The sequence below is a fragment of the Pan paniscus genome, chromosome 11, assembly GCF_029289425.2.
Source record: "Pan paniscus chromosome 11, NHGRI_mPanPan1-v2.0_pri, whole genome shotgun sequence".
Lineage (NCBI taxonomy): Eukaryota > Metazoa > Chordata > Mammalia > Primates > Hominidae > Pan > Pan paniscus.
In genome coordinates this window covers 24,446,562-24,471,666 of record NC_073260.2, presented here as the reverse complement: position 1 = coordinate 24,471,666, position 25,105 = coordinate 24,446,562, and the positions used below count along the sequence as shown (strand labels likewise).

The following is a 25,105-nucleotide window of genomic DNA, read 5'->3' as shown; positions in this document are numbered from 1 at the left end:
GCTTGATAAATGGTTATTATCACTATCAATTCCAAGAACAATCGGGAGATGCTATTGCTGTCTGGAGATGGGATTTATAAGGAGTAAGACTGGAGGCAGTGCTGTGAGTTAGGAGGTATTGAGAGTGGTGGCTGGAACTAGGAAACTGGAGGAATTAGTTGGGTGTTAATTGAGTAGGAAGTGAGAAGAAGGATATTCAGAGACTGAGATAGTCCTTGAGATTTGGAATGTAGGAATAGTGTTAAGTTCAGGATGAGTATGGTGGGGTTGGTTTGTACATAATGGTGAGGTCAGTTTGTACATGTTGTTATTATATTCATGAGGAATCAGTTGCAGAGAACAGACTTCACGTTAGCTTGTTTGGCAGGAAGGGGTTTATCACAGGGTGTTAAATGGCTTGTAGAATTGTCAGGAGGTCTGAGGAAACAGAATCGAGATTGAGCTTTCAGGAGAAACCTATAATGCGACTCCTAGGAACTGGGCTGCTATAGTAGCTGCTGTCTCTTCAATAATCTTGCAATCAGGAAGCCTGCCCCTCTAGAACCACAAAACTGCTGCCGCGAACAGGAAACCACTACAATCAGGAAGCCGCTACTGCTGCCGGGCTCCAGAACCAGTGCACATCTGCAACAGACTACATCAGCAGAACGGATGCTTCTCCCCCACCACCTAGGCTCACCCCAACTACTAAGCTCGTATTTGAACATGAAAACCTCTGCAAACGAAGCTGCAGAAAAACCAAACACCTCCACAGCTGTCCTTGCTAGCTGGATGGACAAACATTCCAAAATTCTGTCCATTTCAGACTAAATAATACTAGAGCCTGAGCTGCAAAAGAATAAGGAAAGTATATTTTTAGCATTCCAACATGTGGAGCAGGAGAAGGCACACTAGAATAGTATTTTGGAAATGTGGGTTGTGACTTAAGAGAGCATCATAAAATCAATTCAGGTCTTCACAGTAAGTTTTTTTTTTTTTTTTTTTTTTCTTAGTCCTCGTTGGCAACATGACATTTCTTCTTCTGGGTCATGGTAGAAAAAAAACCTGGAAAGTCATTATACTATACATTGAGTGACAATCTTCCATTGCAGAGTTTCAGGAGAGAACTGTGAGAAGAGCCCATGAGGAATACAGACATTTGATCTTGGGGGAGAAATCTTCTGGAGCTGTGCTTGTCCTTCACGCTTTCTGGTGTTTGTTTACTCTCCAGGAAGAGAGCTAGATCCAGGGAAGCCCCAGAGTGCATTGAAAGGCATGTTTCAAACCTATGCTAATGAGGGCTGATTTCGCAGTGGCTTGGCAGAGCTGTAGCACACACCATGTTGGATTGTAAACTGACCTGGCACTCACTGGCACTTGGGATATGTGTGTTGAATGAATGTACAGAGCAGAGAAGTACTTAGAAAGTATGGAAGGAGCCATTCAGATTCCAGAGACTAAGCTCCAGGTCATGAGCTCTGATCACAGAGGTGTCTAAACCCTCGCTAGCCATGGTTAACTCAGTGTCTTTGTGACACCATTTATAATTTTCCAAGAGTATTTTTGCTCTATAGAAAAATGGCAACTAGGGGTAGGAGGTGTGCAAGAAGAAGATGTGCTTATTGTAGCTTTGTGCGTAACAGCAAAAACCTAAAAGCAAATTAAATGTTCTTGCATAGAAGAATGGACAAACTATGGTATATTCAAACAATTAAATATATAGTAGTTACTCTACAATAACTCTACTATCTAATTCCTTCTCAGAATCTCCAGTCACATAAAGGATGGCTCAGAGAATAGCCTAGTGCCCTAAGAGGTTTTGATGTGGACAAGAACTAAAAGGAGGAAGTGCTGAGGGAAGCTGGCAGAATCTGTTAGACAAGGGAGCCTCCCACAATTCCAGGAATACCACTTATTCTGGGATGGAAGGGACAAACCCTTAAATTAAGAGGATGGAGAAGTCAGCCTGTATCATCTCTAGAACACTCCTGAGAGATCTGCCAGGCTTGATGGAAGTCCCATTGGTTGGAAGCCCAGCAGGGAGCAGACACTTGTGAAGTCCTCTAGTGTGGTTAGTGAGAGAGCTGGCATTTGAGCCCAGTCTCATATTCCAATCTCCATTATTTCCCACCAGCCTTGATAGGGCCTCCTATAGCCTTTCTGCAATTCCTCAGGTCACGTCTTTCCAACCTTACTTTGGACAGTCCCCACATTTGGAGGTTTCCTCTGCTCTTCCCTGCTCTCGCCCCGCTCACTCTGGGATGGTGATTTGAATGTGAGACACAGGTGGTCTCTATCCTCTATAGACTCAGTACATGGTCAATATATGATTCAGAAAAGGGTTAGAGGCCAGGTGTGGTTGCTCACGCCTGTAATCCTAGCTCTTTGAGAGGCCATGGTGGGCAGATTGCTTGAGGTCAGGAGTTCGAGATCAGCCTGGCCAAGATGGTGAAACCCCGTCTCTACTAAAAACGCAAAAATCAGCTGGGTGTGGTGGTGCGTGCCTATAGTCCCAGCTACTCAGGAGGCTGAGGTAGGAGGATCACTTGAACCCAGGAAGGGGAGGCTGCAGTGAGCCAAGATCGCACCACTCCACTCCAGTTTGGATGACTCTACATTGACTTGTTATGTTTTTGTCAGCTCACTTACCATCTTCCTCTACAAGTTCTGCAAGTACACTGAGTGTGTGTGTGTGTGTGTGTGGTGGGGAGGTGGGGTTCAGAGGGTAGGAGGAAGGGAAGGAGCTCAAGTTGAGTTTTTACCAAAGAGGCATATGTTTTAGGTAGCCTGAGTTCCCAGTTAGATAAATTATTTATTTTACTTGCATAGATATCATTTTACTCATGGAGTATCATTTGCTCATAACATTCCCAGGGGCTGGTTAACCCTCAAGAGTAACAGAATTTAGTTTTAAACTTCCTGGGTTGCCTACTCCCTACATATCTATCAGTTGAGTTATTAATGATTATTCTCTTTTTTTGTTTGTTTGGTTACATTATTCATTTAAATGATGTACCCCTTGTGTCTTTAGGTGTTGGCTTTCTTAGCATTGCTTGACAGAGACTGAGATTAGAAACCACTCACAGTGCAAAAGTCAGGTACCTCTGCTCAGAGAACAGTTGGTGAAAAATGAAAATGGAATCTTTCTCGAGTTAGAATGTGAGATGGCAAAAAAATTGCTTAGTTAACACACAGTTGGGTTGCATATACCTTTTCAAGAATGCATGAGTTGGTTTAAGCAAGATTCATTTGTCCTATGCAATTAGTGTGTGACTCAAATGCCAGCCATTTCCCTGTTTTTTTAGCCTTGAGTCTCAAAGTCTGTTTTGTTTTTTACCACAGACCATTTGGCTTGCTGAATTCAACACCTCTTCCAATGCCTGCTTCTCCCAAAGAATCTACTCACAGAAAGAGTTAAAGAGAAATGTAGACTTTACTAAATATTTCATAGAGGAGACCTAGGAGGAGGTTGACACAGCACACTGCTCAGCAGATGACTTAAAATTTTCCCTTAGCCATTTTTGTTCTCTCAAGTCCCTCTCATCCATACCACCACTGCTGATTTGTTCTTTCTTTTTTTCTTTTAAATCTTTTCTAGCTTTTCTTCTGACAAACTTTGCTGGAGTCCTACTCCTTTTCTCTCCTTCTTGAGAAAAATGCAAATTTTGCTCCATGTTTTGGTATAGCAGGGAAGCTTCCATCTTTTTTTACTGAAGCATAATATCAGGGCCTACATTCCATCTCAAACGGCTTGTCAAGGTCCTTCCACAAATAAGATGTTCCTCCAAAGATGATGTACAGATGCCAAGTTGGATATAGCTAGAGAAATCTCATGGCTACCCCAATCAGGAGAGAGGTTGTTGTTTCTCAGAAGTCCCCCTCCCCACTTCCAGGGTCATCATTGTCTCTCAACAACTTTGTGGGGATATAAAAACCCTCGCGGAACTGGTTTTCTGAGAGGTGTTTGAAGCAGGAATATATTATGCAGGGGATGGAGCAGCCATTCCCTGGCTAGATGACCACATCACTGTTGCACACTGATTGTTTGCTAAAGGCACAATGCTTTCCTGACCAGAAATGAAAAATGCCTGCTGCTCAATTATTGTCAATCTAACTGGAATAGAGTCAGGCCTTGTCAGATGGTTTCCCGAACACCCAGATGGTCTCTTAGATTCTGGATGGTCAGTGTGGTAGTTCTTTCCATTACATCCTTGAGATCCTGCTGTTCACACCATTCAGCAGGGCACCCTGAACCTTGTCCCCATATTCTGGCTCTGCTGAGATGAGATGCAGTCAGGTGCTACTAGTGTCTTCAATTGTATACTGGGGTAGGAGGGCCTTATTTTGGTTGGAGAGCTTCCAAAATTGTGTCTGGAATCTCAGTTCCCAGGGTCTGGTCTTCTGAGATGGAAGAGGTTTTGAAGCAATTCAAACCCAGTCCTTTCATTTTCTAGACTTGGATCCTGAGTTCCAGGGAGGGGAAGGTATAGTGAATTCTTATAATTTTATGTTGCCTTGGCAACCATTTTGTATACAAGTTTAATTTCTCATACCAGAAGCCGGGCTTAGTCACCCTTGATATGGGTTTCCGGTTCTATACCACACCTCTGGCCAGAGACAAGAACTTAGAGGCATCTTTCCTGCCTAGCAGACTGGATTCCCCACTTCTCTGTTGCTTCCTTCAGACAGACCATTCAGGCATTTGCCAGTGAATTGAGAGTGACCACACCCTTTTTCTTTACCTACATTGTTAACTGTCTTGCTGTCTCTGTCTGACTTCTTATTCCTGCCTCATGTAACCTGGAGAAGGAGGACTGCCCTTCAGACTCATTATGCCCTTTCTGTCCAGGATCTGTAAGTAAAAGTCTTTGAACTTGTTTTCCATTGTGGTGGTGTATTAAATTTGTGCTTTCCATCTCAGGAACAGGGGGCTGTCCCAGCCTGGTTTTCCCTGGGGGTTCCTAGGGGTGGGGTCATATGGAGCACAAGATCAGCCTCCCAGTGCCAGAGTGACAGTCAGACAGGCATAAACTGGGCATGGTTCAGTCACAAGTGTATCTGCCAGTATAGGGAAGTTTCCTGTGTGAGAGAGTCCTTGATCGCGACTTGGACAACTAAGCATTAGGCCATCTGCAGATAAAAGAAGTATCCCGTGAAGGGCACAGTGTAAACACTCACACCCAGCTCCCCTTCATTTCCCATTAGGGCAGAGTTGCTAGCTGCTCTGGTACTGGAGCCCCATTTTAACTGGAGGCTCTCAAAACAGAAGAAATAGATCAAGACCATACAGTGAATTAGTGGTTGGGCTGGGACATCCATTCATCCCTTCTGATTCTGGGTGGGGCTCTGCCCACCACACTACATTGCTTCCCTGCCTGCTATCTGAAAGATACTTCACTAAAAACTCTCTTTTTAACCCTGGAGCTGTATCTTTCCAAGAGACAGAAGGAGAAGTGTACTATTTAATACCCTGTGTAGTTTGTCTTGGTCTAAAGTTTTCTTTTTGCCCAAGTGTTTGGAGGGATGAAATACTGTATGGTAGAGAGGCGCTTTCTTCCTGAAGGCCAAGAGAAACTGTTCAGTCTGAATTACTGTATAAGAAGATGGACAACACATTCTCAAGAGGAAAGGTGCTTGTATCTATGTACTGGAATGTATCCACATTGACTGATATGGTGGTGTTGACCTGCAGGTAATCCAGCAAGAATTGAGAGAGATTCTGGTATACGTGTTTCGTTTGCATTCCAGACTCACACACTGTCACCAGGGCCTGTTTTTTGATATGCTTGTTGATGAGAAGCTCCAACTTCAGATCGACAGAATTATTTGGGCATTGTACGAGAAACTGCAGTTGGCAAATGATGAAGTACAAACCAGGGAATTGGATCACCAGATTCCCATCCTGATATCTGACTCCATGGAGAATGCCATCTTTGTTCCAAGACAACTTGGTTTTGTTTAGATGCTTTGCCACTAGAAAGAGAAGTATAGAAAACAGAATTATTGAGAAGATTGTAGGTACGCATTGCAAAATTCTAAGTCTTTATTCAAAGTTTCCCATTCAAGACCCATGTTTTCTGTAATGTTCCAATCATCTGAATATCTTCCATGTTACTCCCTCTAGAGTCTACTTATTACTCAAGGCACACGTATAAAACCACCCCTCTTCCTTTTCTTCAATGCTCAAAGCTGGAGGTTCAGAACACACATGGTACTTTACTTCTACCTCCTATAGAATGGTTTTCCACTGAATCATTATCATATTATATTATTCTATGATGAATATGATGATCTTTCCCTTTTCAGACTATAAGCTCCTGGACTCTGTTCTCCACAAGATTGGAACTATTATGTTCATTTATCATGAATGGTCATTGCAAAAGGTATCAGAGATAGGAAATTCAATAATATTGAGTTTGATAGGCATTGCAGAAAGTACAAGGTAGGACATTCAATAATATTATTCAGTTAATATCCAATTTAGGTTTGAAGATGTCCAGGAGAATCGCCATTAATTTTCACATTAAGATGTATCCTCTAATGGTTCATTGTCTGAATTTTTGAATGCCTTTTTCCCTTCAAAGGGCAGCCAAAAATAATTGTGTAGGTCCCCCATGTGCTTATTAAGGGGCTCTTGCCATCTGGGATTTATTGAAAAGCAGAGAATTAGCAGACCCTCTAAGCTGACAAGTTTGTGTTGGAAGGTGAGTCTCTAAGTCCTAACACGTGAAAATTAGCACTGACTGGTAAGGGTGACTTTCAGGGCCAGGAAGCTGGCATGCTAGTTTTAATTGCTTCCATGCTTTCCCTTTAAACCTCGCTGCAATTCAACTGAAGAGTGAGAACTAATCTAACTGCAAAATTGAATTTTTAAAATGAGCAGGATGGCTATTCAGAGAATCTTGGCCATCTCTTTCTCACTCTGCAGTCTAAAGTGCCTCTTATTGCTTCATTTGTAAGGGGCCTCTTACCTGAAGCACACTGCAATATGCAAATCGGCCCTGTGCTGACATGTTCATTAAGCTGTCAATCTGGGGACAAGGCAATTTTATGGTTCCCTTGTGAATAACTTCATAGAGGCAGAGATTAAGTGCCTGCCTCCCTTGCATTAGGAAAAGGACTGTGTACTTTGCTGAAACTGGTAGGTAGCTGAATAAGGAGGGGTGAGGGGTGAGGGGTGGGGCTGGTGGTGGCAGTGGTGGTGGGGACCATGAATGCCCACAGAGGCCAGGTAGGCAACATAAAGGAGTGAATGGGGCTGAGGAAAGAGAAGCCTTGTAGCTTTGGAGAATAACGCTCTCCCCGCTAAGACATTCAAATTCAAATTACAAAAAAATATCCTGCAGACTAAACAGTACACATCTGCAGGTCACATTTGGCCATGGGACTCTAATTGTGACTTCTGGCTTAAAAGTTGCTGAAAAGCCACAGAAGCGGTTTTCATATGTTTAGGTTTCCTGGGCTTGGTTACTGACCTTGGAGGTAGGCCCATGACTTCTTGAATGGAGCCCTTTTCAGGATACATAAAAGGTCTTCTGAGCAATTTCCTAAAAATAAGGAGACGATGCATTAAAATGTCTTTTGCCGTTTTGGGATCTGGAAATATCTGATCTTTTTCTACAACACTTTGATGGAGACAATTACCATTCTGTTTTCCATTTTCAGAATAAGGAGAAAAGCTCTTTATTTCTCATTTTGCCATCAGGTATTTTAGGATTTTAATTTTTTAAATTTATTTTTATTGATTGCTTCCACTTGGACTTTTATGGAAGACTGTGGAAATCAGGGAAGGAAACAAATATGACATCCATTCCTGTAATGTGTCAGGGGCCATTTTTTGGCACTATACGTATTTCATCTCCTTAATCTTTGCAGCAACTCTGTGAGAGGAGTATTATTAAGCCCCTTTTACAGATGGGAAAAAAATCTGGGGGCCACGCAGGTGAAATACATTGTTTCGTGGTGCCTTGCCAGGCAGTGGTAGTGAGAATGATAATACTGATAGTAAATACTGTCAACTTATCTACCACACACCAGAAACTAGTCTGGGTACTTTTACAGCTGGGTAATATATCAGCTAATCTAGTTCTCAGACTAATCCTGCAGGGTTAACTTTGATGCCTAGAGGTGGTCAATACCATCGCCTAAGTTCAGACAAGTTTGTGTAAATGCTGGAATTGCCCATGGCTAATTCCAGAGGCCAGGTTTCCTGTTCTAGGCTATTTTGCTAGACAACGAAGATAAAAACATCTTGGTGTTCAATTTTAAGAGGACACGGGGTTAAAGAAATCTTAGCAGAAGTCCTGCTATTTGGAGCTTCCTTGGCAGAGGCAAACATAATATTATGTTATTATGGTATTTAAGAAATAAAAATATTTTTCATATATTCACTAGTGATGGTGGCTTAGCGTTTTTTTATTACAGTAACTACTTAATATTTTGTATGCAAAGATTCAAGTTATACATTTCCTGCAATGACACTTGAATTCAACTTATTCAGAGCTAATCTCTTCTTTGATCCTTGGTTTCCCCATGTGTAAAACTGGACAATCTTTGACCTGACATGGACATCTTCTCAAAGATGTCACCAGAGATGACCATGTAGTCCATCCATCAGACAGTAGGCAGCCAAAGGCCCATTCAATGGAGCAGCCACACCCTGGGATGTTTGCTCACTGCATTGCCGAGTAGTACCTGCTGGGCTCACAACCTTTCCTATTGCAATCTCTGCCCAGCCCTGAGAAAGTCCCTCCTGGCCATCCTCATAGCTTCATGGGGGCTTTGGAGTGGTTGAAAGTTAAATGAAGAGTTCCCTCTGCTGTCTGAACAAGCTCACTGCGAGAGGCACTCCGGGCAGAAGCAGGGGCAGTTTTCCTCCTTATCTGCTGCATCCACATAGAGCTTCTTGGTCCAAAGCTCTCTTGGTGGTGAGGGCCAGTGGGTCAGCTGTCATTCCCTTGGTTTCATCCTCATGCATCCTCTGATCAGTGCTCTGGTCCTGCCTGTTGCAGCCCACAGCCCACACTCTTGGGGTTTGTAGTCAGAACCCCAACACTAATGGCTGCTTATGCTCCTAATGGACTGTGACTATGGTTAGAGAGTCCTCCTGGCCTAGCCTCCTACTCTAAGCTGCAGAACATCAAGCCAGGGAGACAGACCTGGCTGTCTGTTTGCATGGAAGCCCTTTCTGACTCCTTTTGCCTGCAGGATCAGGCCCAAGCTCCTCAGCATGGCTTTCATGGTCCCTATTGTTCTGACTCCTACTGAACTCTCTGGTCTCACCCCTCACCTTCCCTCCTCCCCTTTCCCTTTATGTTCCAATAGTAATAATAACGAGGAGGAACAGTGATAATAATATGAATGATCATAACTAATACATGTTGAGTGATAGCCATTTTCCAGGTACTCTGCTAAGTATGCTACATGCATTATTTCATTTAATTCTCACAATAACACGATGAGAGAGGTACCATAATTAAGTCTATCTTGTACATAAGGAAATGGACCCTTTTAAAGGTTAACTGACTTGTTCACATTCACACAGGTAGTCAGGGGTGGAGTAGAGATCTAAACTCAGGCTGCCTGACCGCTGCCCGAATGGATTCCTGACTGCTGTCCTGGAGTTTGGGGCTTTGCAGTCCCCCTAAACATACCATTTAGGAATGTTGATTTATCATTACACCTTGGCACTTGCTGGGCTCTCTACCTGGACTGCCTCCTTCACCAGGCAAGTTTTTCCTTGTTTGAAACACAGCCTAGCAGTCAGCTCCTCCAGGATACTTCCTTTGCCTATTTGCCCATTCTATCAGACAGTGAACCCTCAGGGCAGAGACTCCTGTTTATAAACCCCCACTGCCCAGTCTAGCAGATGCTCTGTAAATATTTGTTGAATTGAATCACCTAGTTCATCTTTCTTGTTTCCCTCTGTGGATACAGAGTAAGTACTTAGGACAACAGTGAGGTGAATCAGGACGCTTGGCTTGCCTTTTGCCTGAGGGCTAGAATAACACAGGGCCTCATTCTCCCACTGGCTTTGCAGGTCAGGCTAGATTAGATGGGAAGATAAGATTCATGCCTTAGGCTGAGGCCAGCACAAAACATCAAGAACAGGCTCTGCTCATTGGCCGAAAGCCCCCTCACACTGTTCTCCTTACCCCTTATGGCAGGTGAGCCTCTGTAAACAGGTGGCTGGAGAAGTGCAAGCCCAGGCTTGCCTCTCACACGTTCTGGTTCTTTTGTTGTTTTTTCCCCTTTGGGTTGGCCTCAGTTGTAATTCTGAGAAACCCGAGGATGGAAAAAAAAAACACCTTATTTTGAAACATTTGCATTTCCTGAAGTCAAATGGCATGGTATATTTTAGTTTTTCTTTAAAAATCATTCAGATGGTTTCTAGCTAACGGGAAAAACACAGGCAGCCCTTTTAGGAATGATGTTGCCAGAGCTGGTTCAGAAAGGGGCTAAAAGCAGGACACTAGAGGAGCTATTGAGGGAATGGGCTGTTAAACTTGGAGAAGACCCCAGAGAAGGGCACAGCCTCTGTCCTTTAATGCTTGATGAGGCTGTCGGCACACCGTGGGGCCCAAGCACTAAACCTCCAAGTGGAAGAGGAAGGAGATGAAGCCCTCAGCTAAGAGCTAACACTGCTCTAATCCCCATTTCTCAGATGCAGCAATGGGAAGACGTACACTAAAAACACCTATGTCACACTGTGAGTCACAGTGCTGGCAGCTCACAGAGTTGACCAGTCAGTGCTGCTCAAAAAAGAGGTGGGCTGCTTTGGAGGTCATGAGGCTCTTATCAAGAGCTAGATGAACATTTCATGGGTCATCAGCCGTGTGGCCTGAGTCTTCTCATCACCCTGTGAGTCTATGATATAACTTTCTTTTTTGGTTATGAAGACAGAAAAACGTGACTTATAAATAGTGGCATTACATGCAGCTGAAATTCTGCAATGTCCCTGGAATTCTGAAGGCTGGGAGCAGAGGGAGCAAAAAGTGATGCCTGGAGAGGTTTAGTTTGAAGAACAGAGCATCAGAGTGGGGGAAATGAGAACTGTCTGCAAGTCATGGATGAGTTGATGACCTGGGAGTTAGAATCCTGGGATTTCTCCTCTCTGGGCTCTAGTGTCCCTATTAGGTTTGTGCAAAAGTAATTGTGGTTTTGGCATTAAAAGCAATAACAAAAACTGCAATTACTTCTGCACCAACATAATAGATGAAGAGCAGTGTGGATTTGATGATCTGTCTTAAAGGGCCTACCTAGCTTATTTCAGCAGGCTGTATAGACTCAGCCATCCCCTACCAGACCTGCTGGTGGTGGGGGTGGGAAGGTTTGGGGTGGGGAGTCAGTCCCAGCTGCACCTGTCTATCTTTATGGGCATGTTGCATTACCCAAGGTAGGAGACTGTGTCTTCACACATTCAGGTTTTCAGACACCTGCAGTAGTAGAACAGAACATTTTAGCTCTGAGGACAATCTAAGTTATGAATAGTCTGGTTCTGTAAGGATTTGCATAGTTTGGAGAAATGAAAGTTCCCTGAGATGGCCTGGTTCAGGCTTGGTGAATACATAACTCATAACTCATGTGCTCCTCAATGTTGCCCCTATGGCAGGCTGGTCCTAGGTCATCCAGAGAGTTAGTGAGAAAGACAGAACCAGAGACCAGGGCTCCTTACTCTTTCTGTAGGGCAGTCTATCTTTCAGACAACCCTAGCACTGCCTGAACTTCCCTGAGGACCAAAGCCTTCAGATGCATCAGCTTTGTAAATCATCTTTCCAAGCTTTAGCCTCTTCTAGAAGGATCATGGGACTTTCTGTGGTTTTGTTTGAGAGGCTGAAGAGAAAGATGTGCCAACAAAACCCTCCTGGCCAGTTTCACACAGAGGAGAGGGATAGAAAGAGAGGTTGCTCGAGGTGGTGAAAGGAGCATATTCTAGAAGGTCAAGATTATGGAAACCTTAAGACTAGCTTTCACCTTGAGATTTCACAATATTAGACAGAAAGGGTCATTAAATGCCATGCTAACAGAGATCCTAGTTTTAGGAGTGGCGAGACTACCCAGAGACACTAGGGTCTGGCCCAAGACTCCACAGTAGGTAAATGGTGGAGCTGGGTTCAGAACACAGGGCTTCTGACTCCTAATCCAGGGCTCTTCTCTGACTTTCAGTATTCCTGTGGAATAGGAAGGGTTAAATGCAGGAAGAAGTGGGTTTGCAGCCACTACAGACACTGGAACTGAAAACTGACAAGACAGCTGGAGGTGCTGGGAAAACAAGCACTAATGAGCTCCTGGGTTCCATCTTGTGGGAGAATGCCAGCAGATGACTTCAGGCCCATGTGCTGAACACTGCCAAGTTACAAGTCATGGGCACATAAAGATGCAAATATGCTCAAGGCGGCTCTACCATGGCAAAACAAACCAAGCCAACCATCCCGGCCAGATGATATGTGGTTTGAGTGCCAGGTACCTTCCAGATGTACAGCACCTTTGATATAAGAACAAGGAAGACACGATGCATCGCAAAAAGAGCACCTGAATTCTGGTCAGAGCTTTTAGCTCTGGATCTGTCATTTCCCCTTACTGAGCCTCAGCTGCCACATCCATTAAGTGAGAATTAAAACAATCAACCTAAATGTATGGATGTCATGAAGATGCAATGAGACCGTGGATGTCAAGTGATCAGTGCGGCCTGTGGCTAGACGAGACACTCAGTAAAGTAGATTCTTTCTGCCTTACTCCTCTTTTCTTTGTTGTTATAGTGGCACAGTTTAGCAATGCCACTTAGCAGAGTGAATTGGCAGATGAAATGCTCATTAAAATGAAGCTCATGACATTATTTGATGGACGGGAGCCTCTCAATTAAGTATCTAAGTGTTTAAGGCTATCTGATGCTTCCAGGAATGTGTGCCGAATCCTGTTTACATTTGTTGAAAAATGTTTTAATCCTTCCAAGAAGGAAAGGGATTATCCTAATGACTCTGCATCTGCCATGCCCTGGCTTCTTCATTCCAGGCTTCAGGGAGAATATCCAGGAGAGTCCCAACAGTGACATCTAGAGGACAGTCTCTCCCCTCTGGATAAAATTTGGATTCAAAGTGAGTCCTTAACCTGAGCAAGGGTCATTTCAACTATTAGGTTGATGCAAAAGTAATTGAGGCTTTTGACCAATTCCTTGATATCACTAAGCCAACTAGTAATAGAGAGATAAACTGCAGGATGGACCATTTGTTAAACAAAGGACCACTAGGTGACCCTGATTTCCAAAGGATTTGGAGAATGCCCATATGAACACACTTAGAGCTGACTGAGCACATAGGAAGTGATCAGTAAATATAAATTAAGGTCAAGTTGGAATTCATTTAAATAATTTAAATCCTGCCTCCCCCCGCCCCCTGCCCCACCTACTTTCCTTGGGATGTTAAGGTCTTTTCAGTCCTGACTTGTTGCAGTGTATCTGCAACAGTTAGTAAACCTGTCTGACACTATGGGCATTTCCTTGGAATTCATTTATACTAAACACAGGTTGAATTGACATTACTGTGGGTAAGTAAGAAGCATCTTTAAAGTCTATAATTTAAAAGGAAAGGTGAGTCTGGAGACATAGGGTAAAATCTGCTAACATTTTAATAACCTTAAAAAAAAAACACTCCCTACCTGTTCAAAATGCAACAGTATGGCAGCAATTTTAGAAAGTTCGTTTTGGGTTCAAATCAATTTTAGAAAGTTAGACAGACTTATGTTCAAATTCCACCTCTGCCATTACTAGCTGTGTGGCTTTGCAAAAATCATGCAGCCTCTTTGAATTGTCCTTTTTTCTTCTTAAAAGTGAGAATAATAAAATAACTATCATGGAGAGTTGTAGGGAGGATTAAATGAGATAATGCATAAAAATGAGCCTGGTGTCTACCACCCAAACTATACCAAACAGTGGTTGAGTCCTGTGCCCTAGTCCATGGTTTGTGCTGCTTGAAATGTAGAAACTTAAGCCAACACATGTTGTGTCTAGATAGTTTGAATGAAATACATAACAAAACAATTTCAAGGAATGGGCCTGCTTTCTCTCCCTTACCCTCCCTCACTCTGTTGCCAGGCTGGAGTGCAGTAGTGCGATCTTGGCTCACTGCAATCTCCGCCTCTGGGGTTCAAGCGATTCTCCTGCCTCAGCCTCTTGAGTAGCTGGGACTACAGGCGTGTGCCACCATGCCCAGCTAATTTTTGTATTTTTTTTTTGAAGACGGGGTTTCACCATGTTGGCCAGAATGGTCTCGATCTCTTGACCTTGTGATCCACCCGCCTCGGCCTCCCAAAGTGCACGTTGCCTCTTGACTGCTTCCAGTGTGGTGTTCCGCTAGGGCTGCTGTCATCTGATTGTGATCATGGGACATGAGGGATAGTTGGGTCTTAGTGAGAATCTAGTCTTGGCTTAATGTCACTGCCTTCAAGGTGCAGCTTTTATTGTTTCTTTGGGGTGGGTTCATTTGGTAAAATTAGAGAGCCAACCTCACTTCGTCTTCTTTAATGCCATTTTCTTTTTAGCAAGTGGAGGGGCAAGGAGGGTAGCTGCCACGCCTTATAAAATTGCAAATGTTAGAATGTTAAAGTGGTCAAAGAATCCTAAGATATTTGTTTGATTCATAGAACGCTATAATCAAGGCAAAATCCATCTCAGGGTTAGGACATCTGGCTTGTTCCCCTCACTTCTGATATTTTAGAAAACAGGAAACCCAAGGCCCTGAGAGGGAAAGTGAATTGCTTCAAGTCCCAAGACTTGAATGTCAGCATTCCAAATTCCTGGCCAGTCCTCTGCATTTCATACCCCAACTTCGGCTGGAGACTGAATTCAGGCGAGGGTGGAGTTGTCAGGACCCACACGAGGTCTATCCACTGTTCCAACTTCCTTAGGGCCTCCAGGAACCTTTGGGTGTTGGAGGCTACATTACATTTGTAGGAAAGACAAATCTGTCTTAACTGGTAGGCAGTGGGGAAGGAATTGTCCCAAGGCACATGACCCTTCAGCTGCAAAGCCAGAGCTGAAATTCAGCCTCTAGAACCCTCGCCATGGACCATGTTTCCCCTCAGCACTTCACCTCATTCAAACCCATGCGTGTGGCCCTCTGTGACCCTGAACTTGGTAACAGAGAGTGCACTTCTGAGACATGAAAGCCAAGAGCTGGGGGCCGCAGGTGCCGAAGAAGTGATAGAGCTGATAGAGCCCTGGAAGGGGATATGTAGACTTGGCCAGCAGGTAAGGGGCACTGGAAGGATTTGCAGTACTGAGTTTTCCCAGGTGGTCTACAATACAATCCCAGCTAAGCACAAGGGCTGCAAGGTGGATACGCTGGATTTGAGGTCTCACCCCTCCTAACCAGCTCTGAAATTTTAGGCAAGGCAACAAGCCTGTCTGTGCTCCAGTTTCCTTACCTAAAAAATGGGGCTAATTATGATTCCTGGGTGCTTATTGTGAGAACTGCATGAGTGAATTACTAAGTACTCAGCCAATTCTTGGCACATAGTGATGCCTGTCAACGTTCATTATTCTCACTCTGCCGTGGCCTCATACGGATGCAATGAGGGAGTACAAGAAAGAACACTGTCTACAGAATTCTTCTAGCGCAGGTAAGAGCTATCATTTGGTGGGGTGATTTGTTATAAAAAGGGCCAGGGTATATTGAGAAGGCCCAGAGGTGAGACCAAAGGACCAGAATCATTCTGCAAATCAAAGTCAGAACAATTTGAATTTCTGCAGAGTTTATGAGGGAAGTGGAAAGTGGAGGGGAAATGGGAGAAGGACATTAAAACAGACAGGAAGGAGAGTGAGTCAGTTCAGGTGTCAGAGGGCTGGACCCCAGGGAGGATAGCTGTCTCTTGAGAAATTCCCAGTGGCTGGAATAGCTGAGGCCTTGCAAGAACAGAGGGACCTAATATTCAATTCTGTGTCATCTGCTGGGCTGCACTGGGATGTGCTACACTGCCCTACCAGCTTCTCTGCATACCCCAAATCCTTCTGTAGATGTCGCTATTCATAAATGTGGGTTACTATTCAAACTTGGAAATCAAGGCAAAAGTGGCTGTCTTCTCTGATTTGGGCAAATAAGCCAGAAACCATGTGCAGACATGAGATTCAAAATTTGGTGGAAGCAGAAAAGTGAAACAAGGAGTGATGAGGAGAAGGATGAGCTGAATTCACTCTCTTTACAACATTCTCCTTGTTTCCATGCCATTTGTGAAATGAGATGGGAACATTTTATCTGGATATGAAAGAACAGAGTGGATCCTATGCCCAAAGGACATAGGTTCAACCAGGTATCAGATGAGGGTCACATTTGCTGTCCCATTTCATCCTCATGGTGGCTTCATGCAAAAATCATTATTAACTCTGTCTTCTGGGTGAGAAAACTAAAACCCAGAAAGGAGAAGGGTGTGGGGGAAAGGTTCTCCTCCCAGGCGCTCTTCCTGGCTTACTGCCTGTGAGGTGTCAGTTGGCTGGGGGCTATCCTGGCCAGGAATGGGAAGCTTGTGATAGGACTCAGAAATCCTTTCATTACCCAAAAGGGTTTGATTTTTGGTGTTTCCTCTGTAGCGAAGTGTATCCTGTGTTTTTTCTTTAGCATGTGCACATAGCTCTACATCCCAGGCTCTGAGCCACTGCTGATTTTCTGCTGATGGTGGAAGATTTTCAACAGCCAGTGACAAAGGGCTCCCTAGAAGGTGTCTAGCTTCTGTCCTTTTCCTTTCTAGTGACAAACCACATGCTGCCCCTGAAGCTTCCTCCCAAGAGTACCTGAAAGATGGTTCCCCTCTGCCTGGAATGTCTTGCAATGGCTTTTTTCAAACGGGACAATTTACTGCTTCTGTGCCTGTTTAAGCTGGGTTCATTGGGGAAGGAAGCTGTGACTTCGGATTTCCTTGAGATTTTTGTTAGGTTTTTTTTCTTCTATTTTTACATATTGTACAAAAGAATTATAGTCTCATAAAGGGTCAAAGCTGGAGAGACTCCTCCAGGGCATTTAGTACATTGCTGTTATATTACAGATGAGGCTCAGAGAGGAGAAAAGACTTGTTGATGTGGTCAGTTCTGGAGCCCAGGAATATTTTTTCTACCTCACCCTACTACAGTGTCTCTGCAGATTGCTGAATTAAGGGGATGTTGACTTGCATTAAAAGCAAGAGAAAGTCAGGTACTGCCTCCAGCAGGTCACTGGCATCTCATGGTGGAAGCCGGTCATGCAGGGAGAAGAGGGAGGAGCCCCGGATTCTCACTTGGCCATTAACTCCTTGTATGACCTTGGGCAAATCACCTGGCTTCTTTAGGCCTCAGCTCATCATCTGCAAAATGGGAAGACTATTCCCCATGTTGCTGTGGCTTGCTCACAGGGTTGAGGTGAGAATGAACCCAAAGGAGGTATGGGAAGGTCTTTAACAAAAGTTTCACAGTCCCAGTGGGGATTATTGAGTTGGTGCAAAAGTAATCATGGTTTTTGCCATTGAACATAATGGCAAAAGCTGCAATGTCTTTTACACCAACCGAATATTATTAGCATTTAAAAAAATCTGGTTGTGGAAACATTGAATTGTAAACTGAGGTTGGTTTTGATTACTTTGTGTTCTGATATTCCCATTCACGGTCCAGATAAGAAGAAATGTGATAAGTGATTTCGTCCATGGTTGTGAAAAGTTTGGACTTTATAGACCCAGGAAATTTCTCCCCAGAATGAAAATTCAGAGACCAATATGAAGTGGACAGCTTTTTATTTTGCCTATTGTGATGATTAAAACAAAACAAAATAACTCTGGCAAAAAACAAGCCAACTTAACTCCTGTCTATATCAACTTCATGTTGTAAAAAAAGGACATTTTGACACACAAAAATGAAGGACCGTCTCAGAGGAAGAGTGCCTCTTACATTAGATATAGTTGGCCCTGTGAAAAGGGGGCTACTCTGTCCTTATTTTTGTACTTCACTTTGGACTGATGAAAACTTTATCAACTTTATTATGGTACCAGAATACTAGTTAGAGCCCCTATGCTTGGCGACTTTGCATTGAAGTGCTCTTTAGGCGAGGAAACTGAGATCCAGAATGGCTAAGGTCTTATTACCTAATCAAAACTATCCTCGTCACTGAGACCATGTTCATGCTAAAAATCCCTTCTCCCTGTCAAAAAATGAAAAGTTTCCATCTTCCTTGGAAAGTCTGGGTGGAGGTGGTGGTGGAACAGTGGGAGTGGGGAGGGGCAAGTTATATCCACTCGGAGCCTTTTGGTTTTTCCAAAGCTCCGTGTGAACGTGCATTACATGTTTAACTGAAACATCTGTCTCCAAAGCCTGCAGTGACTCCTCCAATTCATAAGCCAAATCCAGCCCACCACCTCATTTGATAAATAACGTTTTATGGAAATGCAACTGTGGTTACTTATTTGCGTGTAGTCAGCCTGGCTCAGCACTACAACAGCAGAGCTGACTAATTGCAACAGACACATAGTGGCCCCCAAAACCTAAACGTTTACTATCTGGCCCTACGTAGAAAAAGTTTGCTTACCCCTGCATTCTACCATGCTCCTTTTAATATTAATGTGACTGTTTACATAGACATGGTAGGAACTGAGGTCACATGCTAAGTAATTCCAGCCAAAATGAGATATTGTTGACAAGGCTGTGATTATTAGTCTGCCTTGAAAGATCCAGAATCCCTGTCTTTTGGGGACTTTTGCCCCTATTTTTGAAGTCTCTGGGTGATAAACCACAGGAAAGGCATGGCCAAGGGAAACTTGAAGGACACTCCAAGTGTGATGCTGTGAGTGTGAGGAGCTGTGTCCAGTCATCTGTGTCCTCTGGTCTCAAGGACACTCTTGTGCCCCTACCCTGGTGCCTACATTAACTCACTTCCTTAATTTTTGCTCTGAGCTTTCTGGCTATCCAGCTGTGTTTGCCATCTAGGTTCTAAAGGTTACAGGACTGAGATGGGAGTTGGTGTTCTTGGGCAGAAAAGACACTGTATCAGAGATGAGGACATCTTTCTGGGTTCTAGGCTTGGCTTTGTATGACCTTGGACGAGATACTTCACTTTCCCTCTCTGGGTCTTCCTTTTCCTTCTCTGAGCAATAAAAACATTAATCAGGTCATCTGAAAATTTCTCATCATCGATGTTAACTGAACTCGGCGTATCATCTCTCTGAGGCTAGTAGAGACGATGTGTCAATTAGTGACTTCAATGATTGGAAATATAGGAGTGAGGAGGAAGTCTGTTTTCACAAGTCCTTGACTTCATTATGCATTTTAGCTATTACTAGTTATTTAATGATTACTATGTGCTGGTTGCCATGCCAAGCAATTTACAGATGAGATCTGAATGGCTTCTCCAATACCTTGATGAGGTGAGTATTATTATTATTCCCATTTAACAGATGAGGAGTTGAGGCTCCCCGGTGGGAAGTCAAGCCAAGATTCATTCCCCCATTTATCTGATTTCAGGTTTCAAGCATTTAACACAACACTGCCTTGCAGTCCTGCCTATGCCAGAGGTAGAATTTTCATTAGTGGGAGTGTCAAGAGCTGGTGGGAGACTTGTGGGGATGAGTTCAGGAGCTGCTAAGATGAATTCAGGTGCATCAGCTCAGTCCTGAACAGCCCTTGCCTCCACCCCTACCCACTTTACTGTTGGGTCATGTCATAGAGTTGTTTCTGGTTGATAATCAGGTTTCACACTTTATGGCATTTATCTAGATGACTTACTACACATTTACACCTAATTCCAAGATCTTACCTCCTTTGAGGGGGACGTTGTCAGGTGAGTTGGGAATGGAGTCCTGGAAGAAAAGAAAGAAAAAAGCAGCATGAGGTGTGACATTCAGTTGAAACAACTTTTTTTTTTCTTTTTCATTTTGTTGTCCTTAAAGTACTATGCAATTTACAATTCATCCTCCACCTGAATTTTAAAAATTAATTCACTGATGTAGTTTCCAATGGGCTTTCTATCCATTTGTTTGACAATCTATTAGAAATGCAAGATGAGGATTACTGTCCCCGTTCCACAGGCAAGAGACACGGGGTTGAGTGAGATAAAATGACTTGCCTAGGGCCACATAGTTAATTTATAGAAGATCAGGGACCAGAGCTGGGACTTTTTTTTTTTTTAGACAAAGTTTTACTCTGTCACCCATGCTGGAGTGCAGTGGTATGATCATGGGTCACTGCAGCTTCATCCTCCTGAGTTCAAGCGATCCTCTTGCCTCCGCTTCCTGAGTAGCTGGGAGTACAGGTGCACACCACTACACTCAGCTAATTAAAAAAAGGAGTCTTGCTCTGTTGCCAGACTGGAGTGCAGTGGCACTATCTTGGCTCACTGCAACCTCCGCCTCCCAGTTCAGGTGATTCTCCTGCCTCAGTCTCCAGAGTAGCTGGGACTACAGGCACCCACCACCACAGCCAGCTAAGTTTTGTATTTTTAGTAGACACAGGGTTTCACCATATTGGCCAGGTTGGTCTCGAACTCCTGACCTTGTGGTCCACCCGCCTCAGCCTCCCAAAGTGCTGGGATTACAGGTGTGAGCTATCACACTCGGCTAGAGCCAGGACTCAACTCCCAATCTGGTGCTTTTCCCCCCTCCATATGTTTGGGTGTTTTTTTCTTTTTTTTTCCTTCTGTTCAACATGAGAATAATCAAGTATATCATAAAAGTAGATGTGTTTTTTTTTTCCATGTTTGATTCATCTGTGAACGTATGTTGTAAACATACCTGGGAAGGTACATCTCTATGTCTCCTGTGGTTGGAAATTCTGAATTAATTGTGTGTTTATATGCCAAGCATTGTGAGGACACCATACATAATTAAATTGGGTCCCCACCCTTATGGATTTATTACAAGTTTATATTTAAATATACAAATATGTATACACATGTAGTATACATACAAATGCATATTATATATTTAAACATTTACATAGTATTATATATTATTTATTCTGTAATAAATATATACATAAATATTTACACAAATAAGAGGTTGATAGAAACAGATTGTCTTTTGAAGGAGGGAATCCTGGGCTGGGGATTGAAGGTGACTAAAGGGAGGTTCTAGTTCAAGGACTCTCAACAAGGAGTTAACAGAAGCAGAGAGGCACAGTTCTTTTCCCCTAATAAATTCTTCAGACACTAAGTTTCACACCCTGATTGTCCCTCCCCTTTCTCCCCAGCCATGGAGACACCCATACAATATTCTGCCAATAAGGAATGAAGTATTTTATTCATCTTTTGACCTGCCCAGGTTGGAATCTCCTGTATTGCATTGAATTAAAATATTAGTAAAGACCTAGAGAGGTGTGAGCGTGTGTATGCGAAAAAACCAACTTCCTAACCTCTACCAAAGCAAGAAATTAGCAGCCGCCCATAGCTTATTTTCTTAGTGTTCTGTATGAACACTAGGACCATCTGGAGTTCCCCTATTATTGTAACATTTCCCTGGGAGCTCTGTCATTTGCCTTCCGCTGAAAGCTTGTTTTCTTATGAATGGATCTCTTCTCTAGTGCAAGAGGTTGGTAGTGAGTCAAGGAGGTCTCCTGAAGGCAAAGCCCTGGCACAGCACCAATCTGGAGATGGGGGAAGTCAGCTTAAACATTTGGGCCCTACCTTCTCAGGGGAAGGGAGGCAAACTTGTCCTGGAAGGCCCTTCCTACTGTAACAGTCTACGACTTTGTTGCCTTAGTTGAAAGCTTTTAACCTAACAAAGCTAAGTTTTTGTAGTCTTTCAGTTATGCATGCAGTTTGCAGGAAAACTTGATATCCCAAAATTCCCCTTTATGTTGCCCTTGTGAGACAACACACAACATTTTAAAATTTAATAAACAACTTACAACTTACTGCCAAGCGTGACCATTGATTAGCATGATGTGCAAATGCACTAAGAAAAATATCTGCATTGAAATGTCTTACCACAATCATCAAATTCATCAAGCTGCCCAGGGACATATACAGGGACAGTGAGAGAGGCTAGAATAGCAAACCTGGTAGAGCTATCATTGCAGAGGCTGCTAGCAGTTCGGGAAGTCCTAGAGAATCATTCATGCAGCACACCTTGAATGAGCACCTGGTCTGTGGTAGGGACTACGTTAGTCACTAAAAGACATCTTATGAATTTTATGCTTTAGTCATTAAGGCAGCCATTTAAAAAATGTAAATAAATGTGTAATTAGAATTGCAGGTTGTGGCAAGAGCTATGGAGGAAAAGAATCATAGTGCTTTAAGGTAGTGCTGTTAGAACTTCAATGTGCATATGAATCACCTGGGAGTCTCGTTAAAATGCAAATTCTGATTCTGCAGATTTGGGAGGAGTTTAACATTCTGCATTTTTTTCTTTCTTTTTGAGATGGAGCCTCACTCTGTCACCCAGGCTGGAGTGCAGTGGCGCAATCTCGGCTCACTGTAGCCTCCATCTCCTGGGTTCGAGCAATTCCCCTACCTCAGCCTCCCCAGTAGCTGGGACTACAGGGGCCCACCACCACCCCCGGCTAATTTTTGTATTTTTAGTAGAGACGGGATTTCGCCATGTTGACCAGGCTGGTCTTGAACTCCTGACCTCTTGAGATCTGCCCGCCTGGGCCTCCCAAAGTGCTGGGATTACAAACATGAGCCACCGCACCTGGCCAACATTCTGTATTTCTGGCAGCTTTCGAGTAATACTGATACTCCTGGCCCACAGAACACACTTTGAATAGCACAGCTGTGAGAAGCAGTATCAGAGAGGAGGACCTAATTTATATGGGGGTCAAGGAAAGCCTCTTTTCTCTCTGTCACTTGAATGCTTTCTGGTTTCCTAATTTCAGACACGGGATGTCAAAAGCAGAGCATCTCAAACAGGAAAGAAACCTGTCGTTTAAACTTTCACCTAGGGCCCAGGAAATCCATGACAGAAGCGTGACTATTCCTATTTTGAAGAGCTCTTGGGATGAGGTCTTTACAGCTTCTCCTAGCTACCCATGGTAGTCAAGATTAGACAATCAAAGCCAGAGGGAGATTGAGACATCTTTCAGTCCATCAAGCTAATTTTATGGAGGAGGAAACCAAGGCACTCATGAGTCAGAGGCAGATCTTGGACTGAAATTCTCTGGTGTACTTTCCACTGCCCTAGGAGAGATGCTGTTTCCAGAAACAAAGGATAGAAGAGCTCATTCCTCCCTCCTCCCCTCTCCCATAAGCAGTCCCTACATTTGGAGGTGGAGAAGCAGTGTCTAAGGAGATGATGGCTGTTGAAATTCAGTGAAGACTGTTCATAAACAGGTATTATACTAAGTGTTGTTCACCAACTCCTCTTTGGCAAGATGTCCCCCAGTCCTAGAATTTTCTCCCTAATCTTGTCTGGGGATCTGGGTCCTAGCTCAGGAAATGTGAACTATCTTGCTCAATGACTTGGCTTTGTGTAAGGTAGTGCCTAGGCTGAACGCAGGCACAAACAAATGGACTCTCCCAGGTTTTCATTCTCAGCTCCACCGAGTAGCTCAGGAAACTTTGTCTCCGTGGTTATCAACGAGTTATACTTCCTTAAGTGTACTTCCTCTGTTTTTGGCCTCTGTAGATGTCTGATGAGTATTCCCAACAGTAATAAAGTTATTTTCATATATGGAGGGAGGAATGGTCATGTTTAACCTGTTTGTCTCCAGGTAAAATGACCCCCATCCCAACCATCTTCCTTGCCTTGGAGTGTTTTCTTCTCCCTTAATCAGTGGTTAGATGGCTAATAATCCGTCTTTCCACTGGGTTATTGTGGACATCATAAGATATTATAAAGTGTTAGCAAGTATTTGAAAAGCATAGCTATTTTGAGCACTGCCTTGGTGTTAATGATGTGCTTAATTTGCCTCAATACCTTGAAAGGCTTGTTTCTTTTCACAGAGGAATGATCAGCAGATGCAATCAGCTCCTGAATTTGCTTTGGACACAAAATGCCCTCGTGGACCCAAAATGATCAAAGGCAGCCCTGTTTGGAATACGCCAGGGGAAGTCCACATTCCTTTCCTTGTTGCCCTCACATAGTCTTGTAAGGTGGGCTCTGGCTCATGGCCCAAAGAGACTTTTGCCAAGGATACCTCTTATTTTCAAGCTAATTCGTTGGGCACTTAATGAGGGTTACTCTACATGCACTATTTCATTTGGCCTTTAATTTGACCCCAAGAGTTATGGATTCATTAAGACTTAGAGAAGTGATTTCATAATGTGATAATGTTTATAGAAGGTCCCACAGGTGGCGAATAACACAGAAGGGATTCAAACTTAGGTGTTTGACTTTGAAGGCACTGCTCTTCAATGTCCTGCTACATTGCCTCTCTAGATGAGGGCAGGATAAAGCTGAGCAGAAAAATCTCCTGAAATTTCATGGAAAAGTGAATAGAAGTCATAGAAAATCCTCAGGGGAAGACTATTTTTACTGGGAGCACATGGTCTGCCAAAGTGAGAAGTGGACCACAGTGGCTTAAAGCAGTGCTTCTCCCACTTTAAAAGACTGACCAGCATCTGGGGATTTTGGTAAAAGCAGATTCTGACTCAGTAGGGAGGGGCCCTTAGGTTTTGCATTTTTGATGAGTGTCCAGGTGATGCCTATGTTGCCAGGCCATGGACCACACCTTGAGTAGCAAAGTCTTAAATACACTACTCAGTAGGCAATCAGAACACCTGAGATCTTGAGAGATGGCTGTAGGAGGCTGAGTATAGATTTGGGCTCAGATATGGGCTTAGGAAATCTTTCTAGTTTGAAGATGGCAGTGACATCCTGTCCTCTCAGTCTCTTCTATCAAATCTTTTTGTCATCTAGTTCCGTTTCTTCTCCTCTGTACAATCTGGATTGACTTCTGGCCCTACCACTCCTCTCCTCACACCTGGGCTTGCCTTCCTATGGGCTGTGCCACTGCTTTCTCTTTTGCCTCACCTGGAATATCCTGCTCCTCCCCCTCCTGCCGCCATCTTTCCAATGGGGAGCTCTTCTCTACAGAAGAATGACAGCTAATAAATTTGGAAGGAGTGACAGACTTAGGCATTCCCTCTTTTTCAACCCTCAGTGCATTAGCTGATTCAGACAAGGATCATTAAGAAATGGCAAAACCACCAAGTGAAGGGTATTTATGTCTTCAGAGTATTATCCC

General features: G+C 43.6%; 1 protein-coding gene across 2 annotated transcripts in view; it reads right to left on the bottom strand.

Moving 5' to 3' along the window:
- The window catches only part of TNFSF8 (TNF superfamily member 8), a 37,799-nt gene that overhangs the window by 5,045 nt on the left and 7,649 nt on the right, over positions 1-25,105 (bottom strand). The window contains exons 2-4 of one of the 2 annotated variants that reach the window (XM_057298655.1): positions 19,740-19,782; positions 7,455-7,526; positions 5,854-5,952 (exon numbers count right to left, since the gene is read on the bottom strand). In XM_057298655.1, coding sequence (XP_057154638.1) covers positions 5,854-5,952; positions 7,455-7,526; positions 19,740-19,782 — 214 coding nt within the window. Of the gene's footprint in view, positions 1-3,393; positions 5,953-7,454; positions 7,527-19,739; positions 19,783-25,105 lie in introns of those variants that run through there. The other variant, XM_003833081.5, reaches the window with a different exon arrangement.